Here is an 18,713-nt window from a genome sequence, read left to right on the forward strand (position 1 = left end):
AATTACCTAACTAAACTATCATTTTATTTCTATTTCTCTTCAATGCATTTAATCAAATTGAAAGAAACAAACGATTTTATTCAAGTATACATCACTTTATTTTTTTTTAATCATTATAATACAAAAACATATTTTTTGTCGAAATTCCCGTCGGTGCACAATAAGAAGCTCACTTTATCTTTTCATATTTCAAGAAAATTAAAAAAAAAAAAAAACAATCCGCATGAAAATATGTACACTTTATCTCGTTTAAAGTAATAACTATATACAGTGTCTTTGTGTCTCTCTAGTTTGCATGGTTAGTACCCATATCTCGTCACTCGTTGTAAACGCCGAACTGGTGTGGCTACTATAGTCGAATGTGTCTTTAATTACATGTGCTGCACTTCTTGCGCAGCACCCTTCTTCCTTTTAGCTCCCTCTCCAGGGACGCCATTTTTTCTTCGAGCGACGCCAAGCGTCGCTCAACGTCCGTTTCCTGCTCCATGGTCTGAAATGATAAATTTGAGAGTTACCCAAAAAATATAAAATATTAATAATTATAATATTAATAGAATTTTTTTTTTTCAATTCATGTTATAATTTAAGTGTCCTATTATGGTAAATATCTAATATCCAGGGGAAATGAAATGAGGATTCGGGACGAATCCCTCGGAAGCTTACACATTTTTACAAATAAGAAAAGTTTTTTCCTTTTTTTTTTTTTTTTTTTTTTTTTTTTTGGGATAATGAACATATATAAATTTTATATACACAAAATTCAAACGGGGGGGGGGGGGGGGGGCACGTTCGGTGCGCCAACCCTGGATCCGTCATTGTTTACTTTCGGATAACATGACGAATTCAGTCATAACCCGGAAAAAGATTACATGTAAAATAATGTAATGCATGTGTATGACTAATGATGTATTATATAAGACTGAGGAAAATGTACTCATTGTCTAATTAGGTGTTCAATGTCATTTGAATGAACGACTGTGAATTATGCAGACATTTTGTGCTATATGTAACAAGTTGTTTTGTAACAGCTCTTCTTTCAAGCGACATTATAAAAATGTACACGAAAAAACAAATAGTTTTCGTTGCGATATTTGTGAAAAGGTACTAAATCGCAAAGACAATTATGATCGACATGTTAGAGTGTGCAAAGCAGAATTTAAATGCTTTTAATGCGACTATACTTTTAAGTTTTCATCGCATCGCACATTACATGTCCACAAGGAGTATAAGGATAAATTATTTAAGTGTGATAACTGCTGCACTGAATTCTCGGACGAGAGAAAGTATCAAAGACACCAGCAGACATGCAAGGTATAGTACCACATTTTGAAAATCGTTGTTAATGAAAATATAAGATACATGTACCGTATCTGCAGGACTTTTGGGGGACGCTGCAGGTGTTGGGGTCGCGCATGCACCATCCCCAGCCTCCGAGGAGAAGTTTATTCGTCTCCTCACCTACAAAAAAAAATACATATTTACATTTTTTATTAAGTTAATTTTCATGAATGTATTTGTCATTCTTTAACATTCGTTGTTTAATCGATAGTTTATTTATTACATTTCTTTGTTGATCGTAGAAGCACAAAACCATATATTTACAATTTAAAAAAATAGAAAATTAGAAAAATCAAAATGATAAAAACATACCTGACGAAATCTAGGCCCTCTAGGGGTTGAGTCAATTACAATGACCCGGGAATTTAACCACACATCATTGGTCTGAATGAGGATACATGTACATGAGAATGAGTTATTGTCCCTTAGCATCTTTTTTTTTTAGCTTTCATGACTCAAAAAAACTTAACAATTTTTTTTTTTTTTTTTTGCATTACATCTGCTGTAAAGAATTCTTCTAAAAGATAGTTTTTCGCTTCATTTGATATTAGATATCGCAGGAAGATGAAAATAATCTTTGAAAATAAAAAAAATCTTTCTACGCACTTTATAAAATATGTTTAAATACAATACTTACACTTTCACCTTTTCTTCCAGACATTTTATTTTTTTTTTCTCTCGATATTGATGAATATACTATAGGTACAAGTTAGGAAGTGAAAAAATACATTGAGCGCAGGCTTATTTATATGCTTTAATAGACCAAAAAAAAATCCCTTTTTACTCTTTACATATAAAACAAATACAGTGTGTGTAATTAATCCGTCTGGAAAAGCAGTACACGTGTACGTCTATATTCCTTCTTTACACATCATCATCCGGGATTTTTTTTAAAGATTATTCAAGTTACCTCCGTTCAACACGGGAAACGAGCACTTAAAATATCGATTAGTAGAATGACCCAGACATCTTAATTAATATCCCGAGTTTGTCTTTTTTAGTGATCAGCATTCAAAACTTTATAATGATTTATAATTACGAAAAAAAAAATGCTGTTTAAAATAAAAAATAATAACAAAGGATAGATCTTATCTCTCTTTCTAATTCTCTCTCTATTTATTTAGAAGAATTTTCCAACAACATCCACGACGTCAATGCAACGAAACAAAAGCAACAGATCTGTTGTAATTTATGACATTTATTTTCTTGAATCTTTTTATATAAAAAATTCATATTTTTTTTAATATATATTATTAACTGGTCTTTTTTAATTAAAGCAGAACAACGATGCATCAACACCATCAACATCAGCACAAGACAACAGCTTTGAGGTATTTTTTTTTTTATATCTATATAAATTTGCAGTGAGGCAACAATCTCTTAAAATTTGTATTCATGATTCGTTCATCACATGAACTTGATTTTTAGCTCTACTGGTCAGAGACCAGAAGAGCTTATGCGATAGTAAGGTGTCCGTCGTCCGTCCGTCTGTCTGTCTGTCTGTCTGTCTGTCCGTCTGTCTGTAAACAATTTTTCAAAACGCTACTCCTCCTACAGTTTTGGTCTGATTTCAATATAACTTGGCACACAAGTAGACTACACTAAGATACATAATTTAGTGCATCGGTTTTTGATTTCGATGAACGGTGTTGCCATGGTTACTAAAAATAGAAATTTCTGTGAAATTCCTTTAAAACGCTACTACTCCTACAGTTTTGGTCTGATTTCAATATAACTTGGCACACAAGTAGACTACACTAAGATACATAATTTAGTGCATCGGTTTTTGATTTCAATGAACGATGTTGTCATGGTTACTAAAAATAGAAATTTCTGTGAAATTTCTTTAAAACGCTACTACTCCTACAGTTTTAGTCTGATTTCAATATAACTTGGCACACAAGTAGACTACACTAAGATGCATAATTTAGTGCATCGGTTTTTGATTTCGATGAACGGTGTTGCCATGGTTACTAAAAATAGAAATTTCTGTGAAATTCCTTTAAAACGCTACTCCTCCTACAGTTTTGGTCTGATTTCAATATAACTTGGCACACAAGTAGACTACACTAAGATACATAATTTAGTGCATCGGTTTTTGATTTCGATGAACGGTGTTGCCATGGTTACTAAAAATAGAAATTTCTGTGAAATTCCTTTAAAACGCTACTACTCCTACAGTTTTGGTCTGATTTCAATATAACTTGGCACACAAGTAGACTGCACTAAGATACATAATTTAGTGCATAGGTTTTTGATTTCGATGAACGGTATTGCCATGGTTACTAAAAATAGAAATTTCTGTGAAATTCCTTTAAAACGCTACTACTCCTACAGTTTTAGTCTGATTTCAATATAACTTGGCACACAAGTAGACTACACTAAGATACATAATTTAGTGCATCGGTTTTTGATTTCAATGAACGATGTTGTCATGGTTACTAAAATAGAAATTTCTGTGAAATTCCTTTAAAACGCTACTCCTCCTTCAGTTTTGGTCTGATATTAAAATAACTTGGCACACAAGTAGACTTCATTCAGATACATTATTCTATTATTGCTGCATGTTGCAAAGTTTCAAATCCAAGTGCTACTTTTCCTTTGTTATATGTACAGACCAGTAGAGCTACAGTCTCATCAGAGACTTCTGGTTTTTGATTTAGAACAATGAACAAAGATCATCAAATTCATCAACACAACAAAAACAGGACCACGCACCGAAGGTAAAATAAAAAAAAATCTAACAGACATTTTACGAAATTGATGGTCAATCGTATACTAGTATTTTGTTACAATCTTTCTAATGAAGTTTAATTCTTTTTTAATTCTCATTTTGGATGCTTCTTTTGGCTATACGTGTCGGACATGTCATCAAAGATTTGACTGTCGACGAACATTGTACGTTCATCAGATGAATGACCATGTTCAAATAGGAGCAGGTCTGTTACAACCCAGACCCTGGGGGAATGGGTCTCCGCCATGGGGGGAAGGCGACAGAATCGATGAACAATTAAAGGAAGTATATGAGACGAATGCTCCTTTAATCTTGAGAAGACACCGGGAAGGAAATGTTTATAGTGTATACAACTTTCCTATTGATAATCATTTCACCGTTTCCGAAATTACGCAAGCAGGAAACGAAATTTATGATCGTCAAGAAAAAGCCTTCCGTTTAAATTTAGAATTTGGGTTAATATTGAAAAACACAGAAACATGTGAATATCGATACTTTAAGCCTTATCACAACCAAGAGGTATTTCAACGACCCATTTACGTATCGAGACGAATTCATTTAAAACGTTTACAATATCGCATGCAGCAATTAAACATCACTGATTATATTTTGCGTCAGCGTCCCGATACAAAGTGGAAACCATTTCTGATCACAAATGTCCGCATCGTCATTTATCATTTAAATTTCGTTTTGGGTAACGGTAGAGTTACTGTGCCCGAATACATCAGGCAATCGAAATCCATCATTTCCATGACAGCGGATTGGAAAGGTCGTGTATATAAAGACAACCTTTGTGCTTTCCGGTGTATAGCATATCACCAGAATAAAGATTGGTCTTTGTTGGAGAGTCAAACCCAAGAGCTATTTAAAAAATGGGTCTCCTTTAACGAAATGCAAAACAAAGAAATAAATTCAAACTCAAATACATTTCCTGGTATTACATTAGATCAACTAGTCTACTTTGAGAAATGTTTTGAAATTAACGTTAATGTGTTTTCTTTGGAGGAAGATCAGACTGCTCGTGTCGTATACAAGTCACACTGTAAATATTCAAATGACATGTACTTAAATTTCTTCGAACATCATTTATCATACATTGCAAAATTCGATGCGTACGCCAAAAAATTTCAATGCAAAACATGTCATCGTCATTTTGGGTATTTCAAAAACATGAAAAGACACCAACGAGCATGCACAGGGAGAACAAAGAGACAATTCTCGGGTGGTTTTTATTCTCCTCCAAACACCATTTTTGATAAGTTAGAACAATACGGTATCACTGTCAATTCCAGTGATCGTTTGCATGAATGGTTTTTAGTCTACGACTTTGAATCCATGCTGATACCTATAAATGGTCAAGACAGTGCTAATCTTGAATACACAGAGCAACACGTCCCCATATCCGTCAGCGTGTGTTCAAATGTTAATGATCACACGGAACCGCGATGTATCGTTGAGACAAATATCGATACCCTTATCGAAAAAATGGTAGAGTACATGTCATTAATTGGTCAAAAAGCAGCGGAATTGACGAAACAAAAATTTTCAGATGTGTTTGATGCCCTCGATAGTTCCGTGCTCGATGGTGTAAACGGCGATGACTTGGTTGAGTACCTTGGGGACGATGGGGAAATTCAAAAGATGATAGATGAAGAAGAAAAGCAATCGAAAAAATTGAAAGAGGAATTCGAAAATTACTGTGAACAGATAATCTGCATTGGGTTCAATTGGGCTAAATACGACATTAATTTAGTTAAGAGTTACCTAGTTAAACACCTTCGACTCGATGAAAACGCCGTTTTCACCGTCAAGCGGAATAACTCTTACTCGTGCATAGGTACCAGTAAATTTAAATTCTTAGATATTTCTCAATACCTGAGTCCTGGTATTAATTATTCGGGATTTTTGAAAGCGTTCGATGTTCAAGAATCCAAGGGTTTTTTCCCGTACCAATTTCTTGACGGTGTAGACAAACTCGATTATGATCGACTGCCGCCTCACGAGGCTTTTTATTCAAGTCTCAAAAATGCCAACATTACCGACGAAGAATATGTCTTCTGCCAAAGAGTGTGGGACGAGAAGGAAATGACAACGTTTCGCGATTTCCTCGTCCGGTATAACAATCTTGACGTCGAACCGTTCCTACAAGCGGTGAAGAATTTGCAGAAATATTATTTCGAGCGCGGCATTGATATATTTAAATGTAGTATATCGGTACCAGGTCTTGCGCGTCGAATGTTGTTTGAAAGTGGTACGAAAGAGGGGGCCAGTTTTGCTTTGATCGATCGTGAAAATGAAGATCTGTACGACACGATCAAACAAAACATTATTGGAGGACCGAGCATTATTTTCAAACGCTACCACGAAACAAAAAGGTCATTCATTCGTGGTAATCCGCAAAAGCCATGCGGTCGAATTATCGGCTTTGACGCCAATGCATTATATCTATACTGCATAGGAAAAGAGATGCCCGTCGGTGCTTTTGTGCGCCGCCACCTAGATTATAATTTTAAACCCAGAAAGCGAGATAAATATACCATTGCATATGATTGGTTAGATTGGTTGACCCACTGTGGGAAATATAAAGACATCAAACACAAGTTGAATTCAGGTAAAGAAAAAAAAATTGGTCGCTTCCCAGTGGACGGATACGACGAGGAGACTAACACGGTGCTTCAGTTTCATGGATGGTACTGGCACGGGCATCGTTGTTGGTTGACCCGACATGTCAAAAACGACAAACTCTTAGAAATGAGACAAAATAAAACCAAACTTGCAACGAGTTACCTCAGAAAACAAGGTTACAAGGTCGTTGAAATGCACGAGTGTACTTTCCGCAACAATATTGGAACAAATCTTGCATTGAAAAAATTCGTAAACTCGAGAAAGCAACCTACAGGTCAAGGTCCCATGACACATGAAGATGTCATTAGAGGAGTTATGAGCGGCAAGTTATTTGGCATGGTAGAATGCGACATTCGGGTTCCAGAAACTTGGCCTGCCCATTTTAATCATCCGACAATGACTCCTTTCGAGTATTTTTCGGAGATGAGTCCTCTCTTTTGTACCACGGATATTCCTTTCGATGTCATAGGCTCGCACATGCAAAACCACGCAAAACGGTTCAATCTGAGCACGAAACCTCGCCGCCTTCTGGTAGGAGGCATGCGCGCGCGTCAGTTATTAATTGTTACGCCTTTACTGCGCTGGTATATAGAGCACGGTCTAGAGATTACCAAAATCTACCAGACCGTTGAATACACTCCCCAGAAATGTTTTGAGAATTTTGTTCGCGACGTAAGCGATGCTCGGCGTCAAGGTGACGTAGACCCGACGAAATCAATAATCGCGGATACGCGTAAACTAGAAGGAAATAGTGCATTCGGATCCACGATCATGGATAAAGAAAAATTTCAAACCGTCAAGTGCATACGCGGTGAAGGAAAGGCTATGATTGAGGCAAACGAACCCACTTTTAAGAAATTATCTACACTTTTCGTCGAGGAAGAGCTTTTCGAAATTGAAAAAAAATAAGAACAACTTAAAATTGAATTTACCAATTCAAATCGGTTACTTCATCTTGCAGTATGCAAAGCTGCACATGTTACAATTCTATTATGATTTCATGGATAGATTTGTTGACCGTGCAGACTTTGAATACTGCGAGATGGACACCGACTCTGCCTACATGGCCATTTCGGGTTCAACGTTTGAGTCTGTCATTAAACCCGATATGCGACAGACTTACGATCACAGTCTAAAAGGTTACTGTATTCCCGGTCTAGATATCGAGGCTGATTGTGATAGACACTGGTTTCCTCGCACTTGCTGTGAGGAACACGCCAAGTACGATCGCCGGACGCCTGGTCTCTTCAAAATTGAGTTTCAAGGTGATGAAATAATTGGACTGTGTTCAAAGACTTACATCGTCTCAGCGCGAAAGCGCAAGACACAATCCAACACATTAATTACGACACAGCGCTTGCTTAAAAGATCAAAGAATTGTAGATTGAGAAAATCACACCACATAAAACATCGTTTGGTGACCCAACTTAAATTTTCTTGTAAAGGTATCTCAAAGAAAAGACTCAAAGCCCCTCTTACTACATTTCGAAATGTATTAAAAACTCAGCATGTTGTAAATATGGGATTCAAGCTTCGAAATAACAGTATATGTACTTATCGACAAGTGAGAAATGGCTTCACTTATTTTTACTGTAAACGAAAGGTTTTGGGTGACGGTATTAGTACCGAGCCTCTAGATTTGGAATTATGTCCTGTAAAAAGCAAAAAGGAATATGAAACTGAAATAGATGACTTCGATCTCGAACTAGTACATATGCTCGCGGAAAGCGAGTAATTGATATTATTTGATGTATGACAATGTTGTTCGAAGAGATTGTATTTTCTTTTTTTATTTGTAAAGTTTGTGTTGCACTGGAGAGGGGGGGATTCCATAACGTCACATAGTTTCATCTCTTGGATGTGCTAAGGAAATATTTTATAATATAGTTTCTCTTCTGTAAAATTTTGTGACATTATTTATGTACATTGAATAGGTAAAAAAGTTGGCTTAAATGTGGTTAAAAAAATTATTGCTCTTATTCATCGTTTATTTTGAAGTATCCGTATTCAGTATATACAGACCCTGAAACGTGCTTCTACCCCACACGCACGCTGCACGAACGGTACACGCTCGCTACACGGTTTGCACGAAACGCTGCACGGTTTACACGAAACGCTACACGGTTTGCACGAAACGCTACACGGTTTACACGAAACGCTTTGCACGAAAGGCTGCACGGTTTACACAAAACGCTTTGTACACGTTTCTCACACGCTTTGTACACGATTCTCGCACGCTTTGGCCTCGATCTGGATTTTCTATTCGGAATCTCTCGGACTTTATTTCAATTATTACGGATTAATCAAAGATTAGTTAAGAATTGCAATCATTCAGATTAGGATTAGAACTCGCTACATCAGTACTATATTTACAGATAAAATACTCAATGTTCAGTTGTAATTAATTAATAGTTGTCACCGAGTATGTGACCCGCGCGGTGAAATGCTTATCATCTTCTGTGTACAAACCTTTTCTCACTAGACTCTAAATTACGCACTGAAAAAAATAATTATATTTGTAATTCATAATTTTTTACAACATTTATTGTTTTTACAATTATAGTTTGATATTTAAAATGTCGTTTTATTACTGACAAATAAACTCAGTTATTGATTTGAAAAAAAAAAAAATTAAATTGCGTATGATTTCTGTAAACGGATTTATTTTCTTTTCCTTTTTTTTTTAATTATTGATCGATTTATACATTTTTTTATTTAGTAAAAAAAATAATTTCATTTGATTAAATAAGGTTCTGTTTAGAATTTGCAAAGGTAATAAGTAAACTGTATCAAACAGGAACATTGTGCAGGAAAAGAGGGGGAGGGGGGGGGGTTAGATTAGCGAGATCTTACTGTTGTATCTTCAAATCTGTACATGGTTAAATATAACAGGCACTTGTTTCAGTAAGTATACCATCGGGGAAAAATTCTCATAGAAACAAGTGCCCGTTCTAAGAAAATAAAAGGATAGCCATATCCAGCGGGACCCGATACGTGCAATTCATTAAATGCACATTATTCAGAATGGTAAGTATATCGTTTCATTACAGAGTTAAACCTTAATTTATCATTAAAATTTTATATGGTAGAAAAGCCGGGGGATAGGTATTGTAATTATTTAGTTCTCTGTTGAGGCATTGTGTTTATCAAATAAAAACAATATACCCACCACCATTTCAAACCCCGTCTAGACCAAAAAAAAAAAAAAATCAATAATTATGTAATCAATAGTCGCGGCTCTTAACATTACCTTCAATATATATGTATACATGTCCAATCCTAAAAACTGAAAAAAGCTCTAGAACTGCGTGATTAATAAAACAACTAATATATAATTATTCAGAATTTATTTCTTTATAATTTCATTCACGAATACACTGGAAAATTAATTCACTGTTTACAGACAATAGGATAAATTTAAGAAATAAGATCCACGGGTATTTATTTATACCCATTAAATACTAGTAAAACGTTCAATTTCACGAATTAAAAATCAATCGTTATTGTCGGGTGTCATCTTAGCTATGATTGAAAAGAGATAATAGCAGAACAAGTTTAAGTCCCAGCACGCCGTGATCCGTGATCGCTGTTGTAAATGACCTTGATCACTGTCGTAAGAAGAGTGTTGAAAGCGTAAAGAAGATTCCAATATATTTTTAAGGGGTGCATCGGGCGCATCCCGAAAGAAAAAATAATTTTTTTAAAAAAGAGAATGATCAATAAAACACTTGTTTAAAACAGAAACTCAATTTGTGTTTTCATTTGATCACTCCCCCCCCCCCCCCCTTCCCGAAAATATTTAACTCTGTATTTGCCGATGCATGTGAGTTATAATTCATTTACATGACTATTATAAATCAACCAATTTTATGCATAAAAAAGACTATAAATGACTCATCGTTTCAAAATTATTTGTATCACAATCTAGTAATATAAGAAAATTATGTTCGTTTATAAAGAAAATCAATTAACTGTGCTCCCGGCCTAGAATTCCAATACTTCACATTTATAGCAACGCACTAAATTTTGCATTTTATTTTTCACTCCTGCAATATCTATCTATTATTTTGCATTGATCACCGATATGTTCTTGTAATCTCTATATCCCATAATTGTAAAATGGTGAAGAGATTCAAATAAATGAATGAAAAAGACAAGACCGGATTCCAAATGAATTTTCTTTTAAAAATGTTCAGTATTGCTCCCTTTAAAAAATGTATTGAATCAAATACCTTAAAATTTATGTGCATATAATTAATTACTTCTAACACATTTCTGCCCATCTTTATTGAAATAAAAAAGAAAGAAAATCAAACAAATATGTAATACATTACCGAGTAATTTTATTTTGTTGTTTCCGAATTTTTTTCACCCTTAAAATGCCACCATTATATATCCGGATAATATTAGTTACAAACAACACAGAATGACATGTTGATCCATCGATAGCCATATTTAAAATAAAAGGACTTCCGAATGAATCGTACACGTTTCTCACACGATTCTTGCACGAAAGTCGCACGTTTCTCACACGGTTCTTACACGAAAGTCGCACGTTTCTCACACGCTTCTCGCTCGCTACACGGTTTGCACGAAACGCTTTGGAGCTTACACGAAACGCTGCACGGTTTACACGAAACGCTACACGGTTTGCATGAAACGCTGCACGGTTTACACGAAACGCTACACGGTTTGCACGAAACGAAAAGCGCACGAAAGTCACACGCTTTTTTGGGGTAGTAGCACGTTTCAGGGTCTGTACATCTACATGTATATTACGTAATTATTTTATCATTATTATTTCGCATGTATTTATACCGTTAATGAATTTAAACTCAAGATTCGTTTAACGTATATATTTTTTGTTTGTCTAACTATTTATAAACACATACACTTGTATAAACAATAAAGATGTTGGTATAATTCACGTTTGTCATTCATCCCAAGACAACGTCATAAGAAGGGTTCAGTATCTATATGTTCAAAAGCATTTTATTTAACATGGAGAGAACTACCGGTTCGTCAACAGAATCGTGGTGTTTAATGGGAAATAAAATCCCCAAATCTGAAATTGTTTACTTTTGTCAAATGATCGTGGTGTATATCATCATCATTACCTCAATTGTTAACTTATCTCTAAAGAACGGTTCCTCTGAACTATGGATTTCCTTACTTAGCAGTGCAATAGGTTACATATTACCTAACCCCTCTTTAAAAGCAGAAAAAATATAAGAAGGTTAATGATACTCGGATGGGACTTAAATCATCAGCATGTCTATTCCTTTTCAACCGTGTTCGAATATGTGTATAAGCGGTCAAACAGGAAGTGGTAAGACGCGATTTGTATACCGCTTGTTGACTGATTTGAATGAAATGTATGGCGGTGAGTCAATTAAAAATATTTTGTATTGTTACGGTATTCATCAACCTCTTTTTGACGAAATGGAGTAGCGCTTTTCTAACTTGAGATTACATCACGGGGTTCCCACAAACAAAGAAATAGAGGAACTGACCTCTGATCGACAACATACACTAATCGTGCTGGACGATTTAATGCATCGAGTAGTCAGAGATGCCGACATGGAACTTTTATTTACTCAAGGCTGTCACCACCGACGTCTCAGTGTAGTATTCATTACACAGAATATATTTCCTAAGGGTTCAAGGTCAAGAACCATAGCTTTAAATACCTACTATTTGATACTGATGAAAAATGCCAGAGATGCATCGCAGATTTCAATGTTGGGTCGACAGTTATATCCGGGATGTTCTAATCTCTTGGTGGAGGCTTACAAAGATGCAACTAAGCGTCCCTTCGGTTACCTGGTGGTGGACACGTCACCTCGAGGCGACGATAAATTTAGACTCAGAACAGATATATTTCCGGGAGAGGACCCTACAGTATACACATGTTTATAAGAACAAATGTAGACCTTTGGTGTAAGATATTAATAATGACTTCTGCTGTCAGACAACAGAGAGATTTTTTAGAATTTTTGCTTCAGTCAAATCCCGCACAAAGAAAATTGATATTGAGTTCCATCACCAGAGATAAATTAAACGTGTTGGGAGAAATAGCCGCGAACGTCATCCATAGTGTTATTTTACTGAATCCAGAAGAGAAAAAAGCTCTTAAAAAATACAAATCTTTTCTCCTCGTATTAGGAGATAAGAAGACGGCTAAAAAAAATAAAAGGAGGTTACTTAAAAAGAAACCAGCTCGGCATCACAACCTTGTTAAAAATCGTAAAACCTTTCCTGAAAAAATGGTGGACGTGATGCAGAAATCTGTGTTGGTACCTTACGAGAAGTACAACCGTCTCATGACACTGCAGGAGGCACATCGCGCGAATTCCGAATCAGACGCGGAGGGAGTCGTGGCAGAAAATGTACCTAAAAACACGATAGCCCTACCACACCCGGAGAAATCACAGAGCATTGACATGTCAACTCAGACCGAATCCGAGGACTCGAGAAAGGATGAAACAACATCAACCAATCTATCTACGAAGGAATCCGAGGAATCGCTAATCACAGAAAAGCCAGTGTTCAAAAAGAAAAAAAAACAATTGAAAATAAAAACATTAAAGCAAAATCTCGTTACAGACTTCAAACAACGTGGATTCGGTTTTAATATGTGTGTATATATTTGAATAAAATCATTTTTATTAATAAATCAGATTTGTTTCTCTTTTTTTTTAAATACACCATAATACGCTTAATAATTTTAATATATAATTAGTAATATTGTTTACATTAGAACAAGTGTAATCAAGTTGTTACAGGAGTATTTCACCAAGAGTCACGATTGTCTAATATACTCAATACAATTGATATTTCAACGTCTAATTATATCTACTGGAACGGTTTTTCTTAAAAAAAATGTCTACTTCATCAATTCATATCTTCATAAATCAAATGAAATCAAATTAATAACAAAGAAACGTTGTTCATCATTCTAATCCTCGCATTAATACTACTTATTGACTTCCTGTTACGGTCCTCCCTAATTACCTTCCTGGTTTACACTGAACCTCAATTTTTTTGAACCTCAATCCTGGATATAATGTCTCACACTATACTACTTCCCCCCCCCCCGTAATCTTTTAAATATTGAGCTGATTTGTGCTTTTGCCTTGCCAATGTGCTCAGGTGAGCGATGTGGCCCATGGGCCTCTTGTTAAGAATGGCCTAAACTTCAACAACTACCAGGGAGGAAAAAAAATAAACAAAAATTTCAAACAAATGAGGATTCACTGATTTTTACCATTATAATTCTACGATGTTGCGACCGCCATCAGTAACTGATGATTGTAACTGAGATGGTTAATTTGCATTATTTGAAATACTATCAAAAATGATTAATCTTTGTACATCATGTAGGCTTATTATTTTTAACATTTTCAGTAAATCTCTCAGCAGGTCACACTTGAGAAATTTTGTCTTTTGAACAGTTAACTATTTCAATTTACAATCTATCACTTGTTTGTTAAACAGTTGTTATATTATTATAGACGATACTTTAAAATCAATACATCAGGTCCAGCACAATCTCTTGATTTAGCTATATAGCTTGAAAAAGCTTTGTAGCTTTATTAAGTTATTCAAAATAGCTTGATAAAGCTATTTATGTGCAGTTTTTCACAAAAAATGTTTTTTGTAAGAAATAGACAAAAAGTCGCAAGTATTTGACTATTCATATATGTACTATGGGCTATCAAAACAACAACCGAAAGCAAAGATAGTTCCAACATTGCAGCATTTGAAAACTTTTAAGCAAAAGACGAATTTCCATTGTTGAGTAACTGTACACTACCTTGTGTACGTTGAGGTGTGGATAAGTATGATTGCTTCTCATTGTACTGAATTATTACCAATCAATTACCTTGTTGACCATTATCGGCCTCCTTTATAATTTCATTGAAGAAGTAACTGTATCAATTGCTTTATATAGCCCCAAAACTTTTAGAACTTTGAGTACAAAGTCTCTTATGGAGACGCAATTTGATGAGTGATTTTTACATGCATTATTTTCATCAGAATTCAAGGTTGAACTGCACCAAGGTGCGACTTTTTGTCCATGCTGAGAAAATAACACATTTAAGAAAAAGTGTGATAAAATAGCTAAATCAAGCTATTCTGGATAGCTTAATAAAGCTATATAGCAAAATCGAGATTGTGCCGACCAGTACATTTTCCCTATACATATCATGCTATGGCTTTGTAAGATGCATATGTACTCTAGTTACAGACAATCTATTGAAATTGTTCTTATGATTCTTCATAATTTTTAATTATATCTGGGAAAGAAAGGGTTTTATCTGTGTCGGCTTACAATAGATCTATAAGTCAGTACTCTCTATTTTAAATGTCCATTGATGATGATGTCCTTCGTGAATAATCTGATAAGATGAGATTGCAGACACTTTTTGTTTAAATATTGATGACTTAATTGTAATTTAGTAACAGAAATAATTCATTTATATCTTGTCGTTACATCATTATGACATAAAAAGTTCCAAATGTCCAACAAGTTGACGATCCGAGAACACATATATTCAAACCGGATATAAGTTTGTCTGTATTAACAAAGAAACCACATTCGGTACAAACATTATTATCCGATGTAACAATTAAAAAAAATCATACTCTTTTTATGCCCCTGGATCGAAAGATCCCGGGGGTATATTGTTTTTGTCCTGTCTGTCTGTTTGTCTGTTTATCTGTTTGTCTGTCTGTTTGTCCGTTTGTCTGTCTGTCTGTTGTCAACTTTAACCTTGCCCATAACTTTTGATTGGTTGGAGCTATTACTTTCATATTTCACATGTGTATTCCTTGTGACAAGACCTTTCTTTGGGTACCATCTTATTTGACCTTTTGACCTTGACCTTGGAGTTTGACCCACTTTTGCAAAATTTTATGAGACTTTAACCTTGGCCATAACTTCTGAACAGTTTGTGCTTGGGGTTTCAAACTTCACATGTGTATTCTTTGTGACAAGGCCTTCCTTTGGATACCAACCACTTTGACCTTTTGACCTTGACCTTTGACTTTGACCTACTTCTAAAAAACTTTAATCTTGACCATAACTTTCGAAAGGTTGGTGCTAGGGCTTTCATACTTCACATATGTAATCCTTGTGATAAGACCTTCCTTTGAATACCAACCACTTTGACCTTTTGACCTTGACCTAGGAGTTTGACCTACTTTTGAAAAACTTTAACCTTGGCCATAACTTTTGAATGGTTGATGCTAGGGCTTTCATACTTCACATATGTAATCCTTGTGACAAGACCTTCCTTTGGATACCAACCACTTTGACCCTTTGACCTTGACCTAGGAGTTTGACCTAGTTTTGAAAAACTTTAACCTTGGCCATAACTTTTGAATGGTTGGTGCTACGGCTTTCATAATTTACATATGTAATCCTTCTGACAAGATCTTCCTTTGGATACCAACCACTTTGACCTTGACCTTGACGTTTGACTTTTATTTAAAAAACTATAACCTTCGCCATAACTTTTGAACAGTTGTATCTAGGTCTTTCAAATTTCACAGGTGTATTCCTCGAGACAAGATAAGGGGGGGGGGGGGGCATAGTGAACGTGCCATACGTCCCTAAACATATTTTTTGCAGTATAGAAAACAAAGCTTTTTTCCTGTTGCGCCCCTTCAAAATAAACGTATGATGATTCTTTATCAGGTGTTTATTATTTTGTGACAAGAATGTTGGTGTCCTTTGAAGTCTTCCGTAAATTTCGATGGGAATTTGGCATGCAAATGAACTACATGACATATATACAGAACAGTATTTTATTTTTAGTGATGATGGAAAAGTTCGGTGTCAAAAATTGCTAGTTAGTAGAAGGAATCAGGGTATGTTAGACTAGTATACACTTGTGAAATTCAAGTCAAAAAATTTAATTACCACCAAGGACGGTTCAAGAATAATAAAGATTAGATTTTTTTCTCTTGTTCGGCTTTAGATACTTTATTGAAGCCCCTCCTTTTGGGGTTTCGATTTTGAGCCTGATATCAATAATAATCAGCGGACGAAATTGCTGGACTTTTTTCTATTTGCTACATTTTCTTGAAACATCTTTGCCTTTAGTTAAAAAAATATCTAAGCAAAGGTAGGGAAAACAGTGTTTTAATTTGGAAAACACCGTTTTAATGTATATAACGAAATGTTTGTACATCAGTATATAATACCTAAATACCGAAAGAAACTTTTCTCTCCATTTTTTGAAGGAGGGGAAGGGGGCTTAAATTTATAAGGGTAACGTTCTGTTTAACACAATACACGATTTAAAAAATGTTTTCGCTAAGCATCTACGTGTAAAACAATTGATAAATTATTGGGTTTTTTTTCTTCAATGAATTGCCTTAGCATGCAGTTCTTCAGTAGAAGTTGTTCTTAAGGAAAAGATAATCATGTTATATAAATACAATAGACTTTTCTTTATTTAGATCTTTGTGTACAAAATGACTAAATTAAATATACGTGCATGTATGCATTTAAGACGAACATTATTGTAATTTCATGCGAAAAATGAAGACATTTACTACATCAAGGTCTGTGTACAGATATAAATTAAAAAAGTTATTTATTTAACCCTCATTAATTTTCTACATGTATATGAATATTATTCTGCTGTATTATCTTATCAATGTCTTTGTAGAGGACTATATAACAATTTCACTCAAAAACATTTATTTAGTAATCTGGTTGTTATGTTGTATAATAGATCCATCTGCATCCTTTCTCATAAGCAATTTACGAATTAAGCAGGCAACAAAGTTGATAATTAATAATTCTTTCTATGTTTACAATATTTGATGTTTACGTTGATGTCAAACAACGACGATCGTTAATTACCGATTAAGAAATTTAATTCCATTTATCTATTCACTTACAAATTTATTAAAAAAAGAATTATGATTTAACACATAACGAGAATTTAGGTTTATTCTAGACCGATAGAAAAGTATATATAATTTTTAAACGGTTAGGAAATTTTCTTTTTTAATCCGTAATGAAAATTGAAAATTTATTACAATTCTTTTTTTCTTCTCTCATTGAATATCTTAAAATCAATGTTAGTAGCTTATTTTATCAATATTTTGTAATCTTATTGATAATTTAAATTTATTTTTTTTTATATCAAATCAATGGCCAGCAATTATCACCTAAATTTAAACTGAGTTTGCGGATACTACATGTATGTGTATGTACATGCTTGACCACAGCCCATTGTTCCCCTTAGGTAAAAAATCCTCTCAAATCACATAGAATATACAAAATATATACAGTCGCAGGTGTCTTCGCGACACGTGTCTCCAGCTGTGTGGCAAGTGAGAACAGGTGCCCGCGATTACAAGGGTCAGCGCAGTGACTGAATTTTATCTGACCAGTTAACACCCGAGTTTTTTAAAATTAAAAGTTGTATTGAATCTTCTCCATTAATTCCAATTCACGTGTCCTTATGAGTTTTACCGAGACTAAAATGTTAAAAATTATTTAATTTGGGTTTACGGTCACAGAATGTTCAATTTTATTACACAGAATTACACTAACAGTTTTTTTATTATTCTTTTGAAACACGTTTCCAAAATGTCTATTACCGGGAAAATAGGTAAACCACAGCATACGTGTTTTCCATATCTGAGAAACATGTGGGAAACTACAGGTTGATTGCTTCCATATCGGGAATCTACGTGGAAACCACTACTGCATGTTTCCACGGTTTCCCATATTGGGAAACTTCCGGGAAACCACAGGTTGATTGTTTCCATATCGGGAATCTACGTGGAAACCACTATGGGGTTTCCATAAAATGGAAACTATATGGAAACTACTGATGTCACGATTCCCATATGTTGCCATCGAGTTTCCAAATTAAGGAAACCTGGCTTCTCATCCTGTGTTTTACATACAGAAAGTCAAAGAATTCATCTGCCATTGTCACTGGGTTTTTTTTTTTGGTCAATGATAATCCAGTTTGTAGCGACTTTC

The 18,713-nt window shown here is 34.8% G+C and overlaps 1 protein-coding gene across 1 annotated transcript; it reads right to left on the minus strand.

Moving 5' to 3' along the window:
• Positions 1-367: 367 nt before the first annotated feature.
• On the minus strand, positions 368-1,999 carry LOC133199793 (uncharacterized). Its single transcript, XM_061335628.1, has 4 exons — positions 1,976-1,999; positions 1,651-1,722; positions 1,366-1,458; positions 368-490 (listed from the first exon to the last, which is right to left on the minus strand). The coding sequence occupies exons 1-4, from the start codon at positions 1,997-1,999 to the stop codon at positions 368-370; spliced, it is 312 nt and encodes a 103-aa protein (XP_061191612.1).
• Between the last annotated feature and the right edge of the window lie 16,714 nt (positions 2,000-18,713).

Source organism: Saccostrea echinata, unplaced genomic scaffold (genome assembly GCF_033153115.1).
Source record: "Saccostrea echinata isolate AGI-Se365-2 ecotype Australia unplaced genomic scaffold, CSIRO_AGI_Sech_v1 ptg000036l, whole genome shotgun sequence".
Lineage (NCBI taxonomy): Eukaryota > Metazoa > Mollusca > Bivalvia > Ostreida > Ostreidae > Saccostrea > Saccostrea echinata.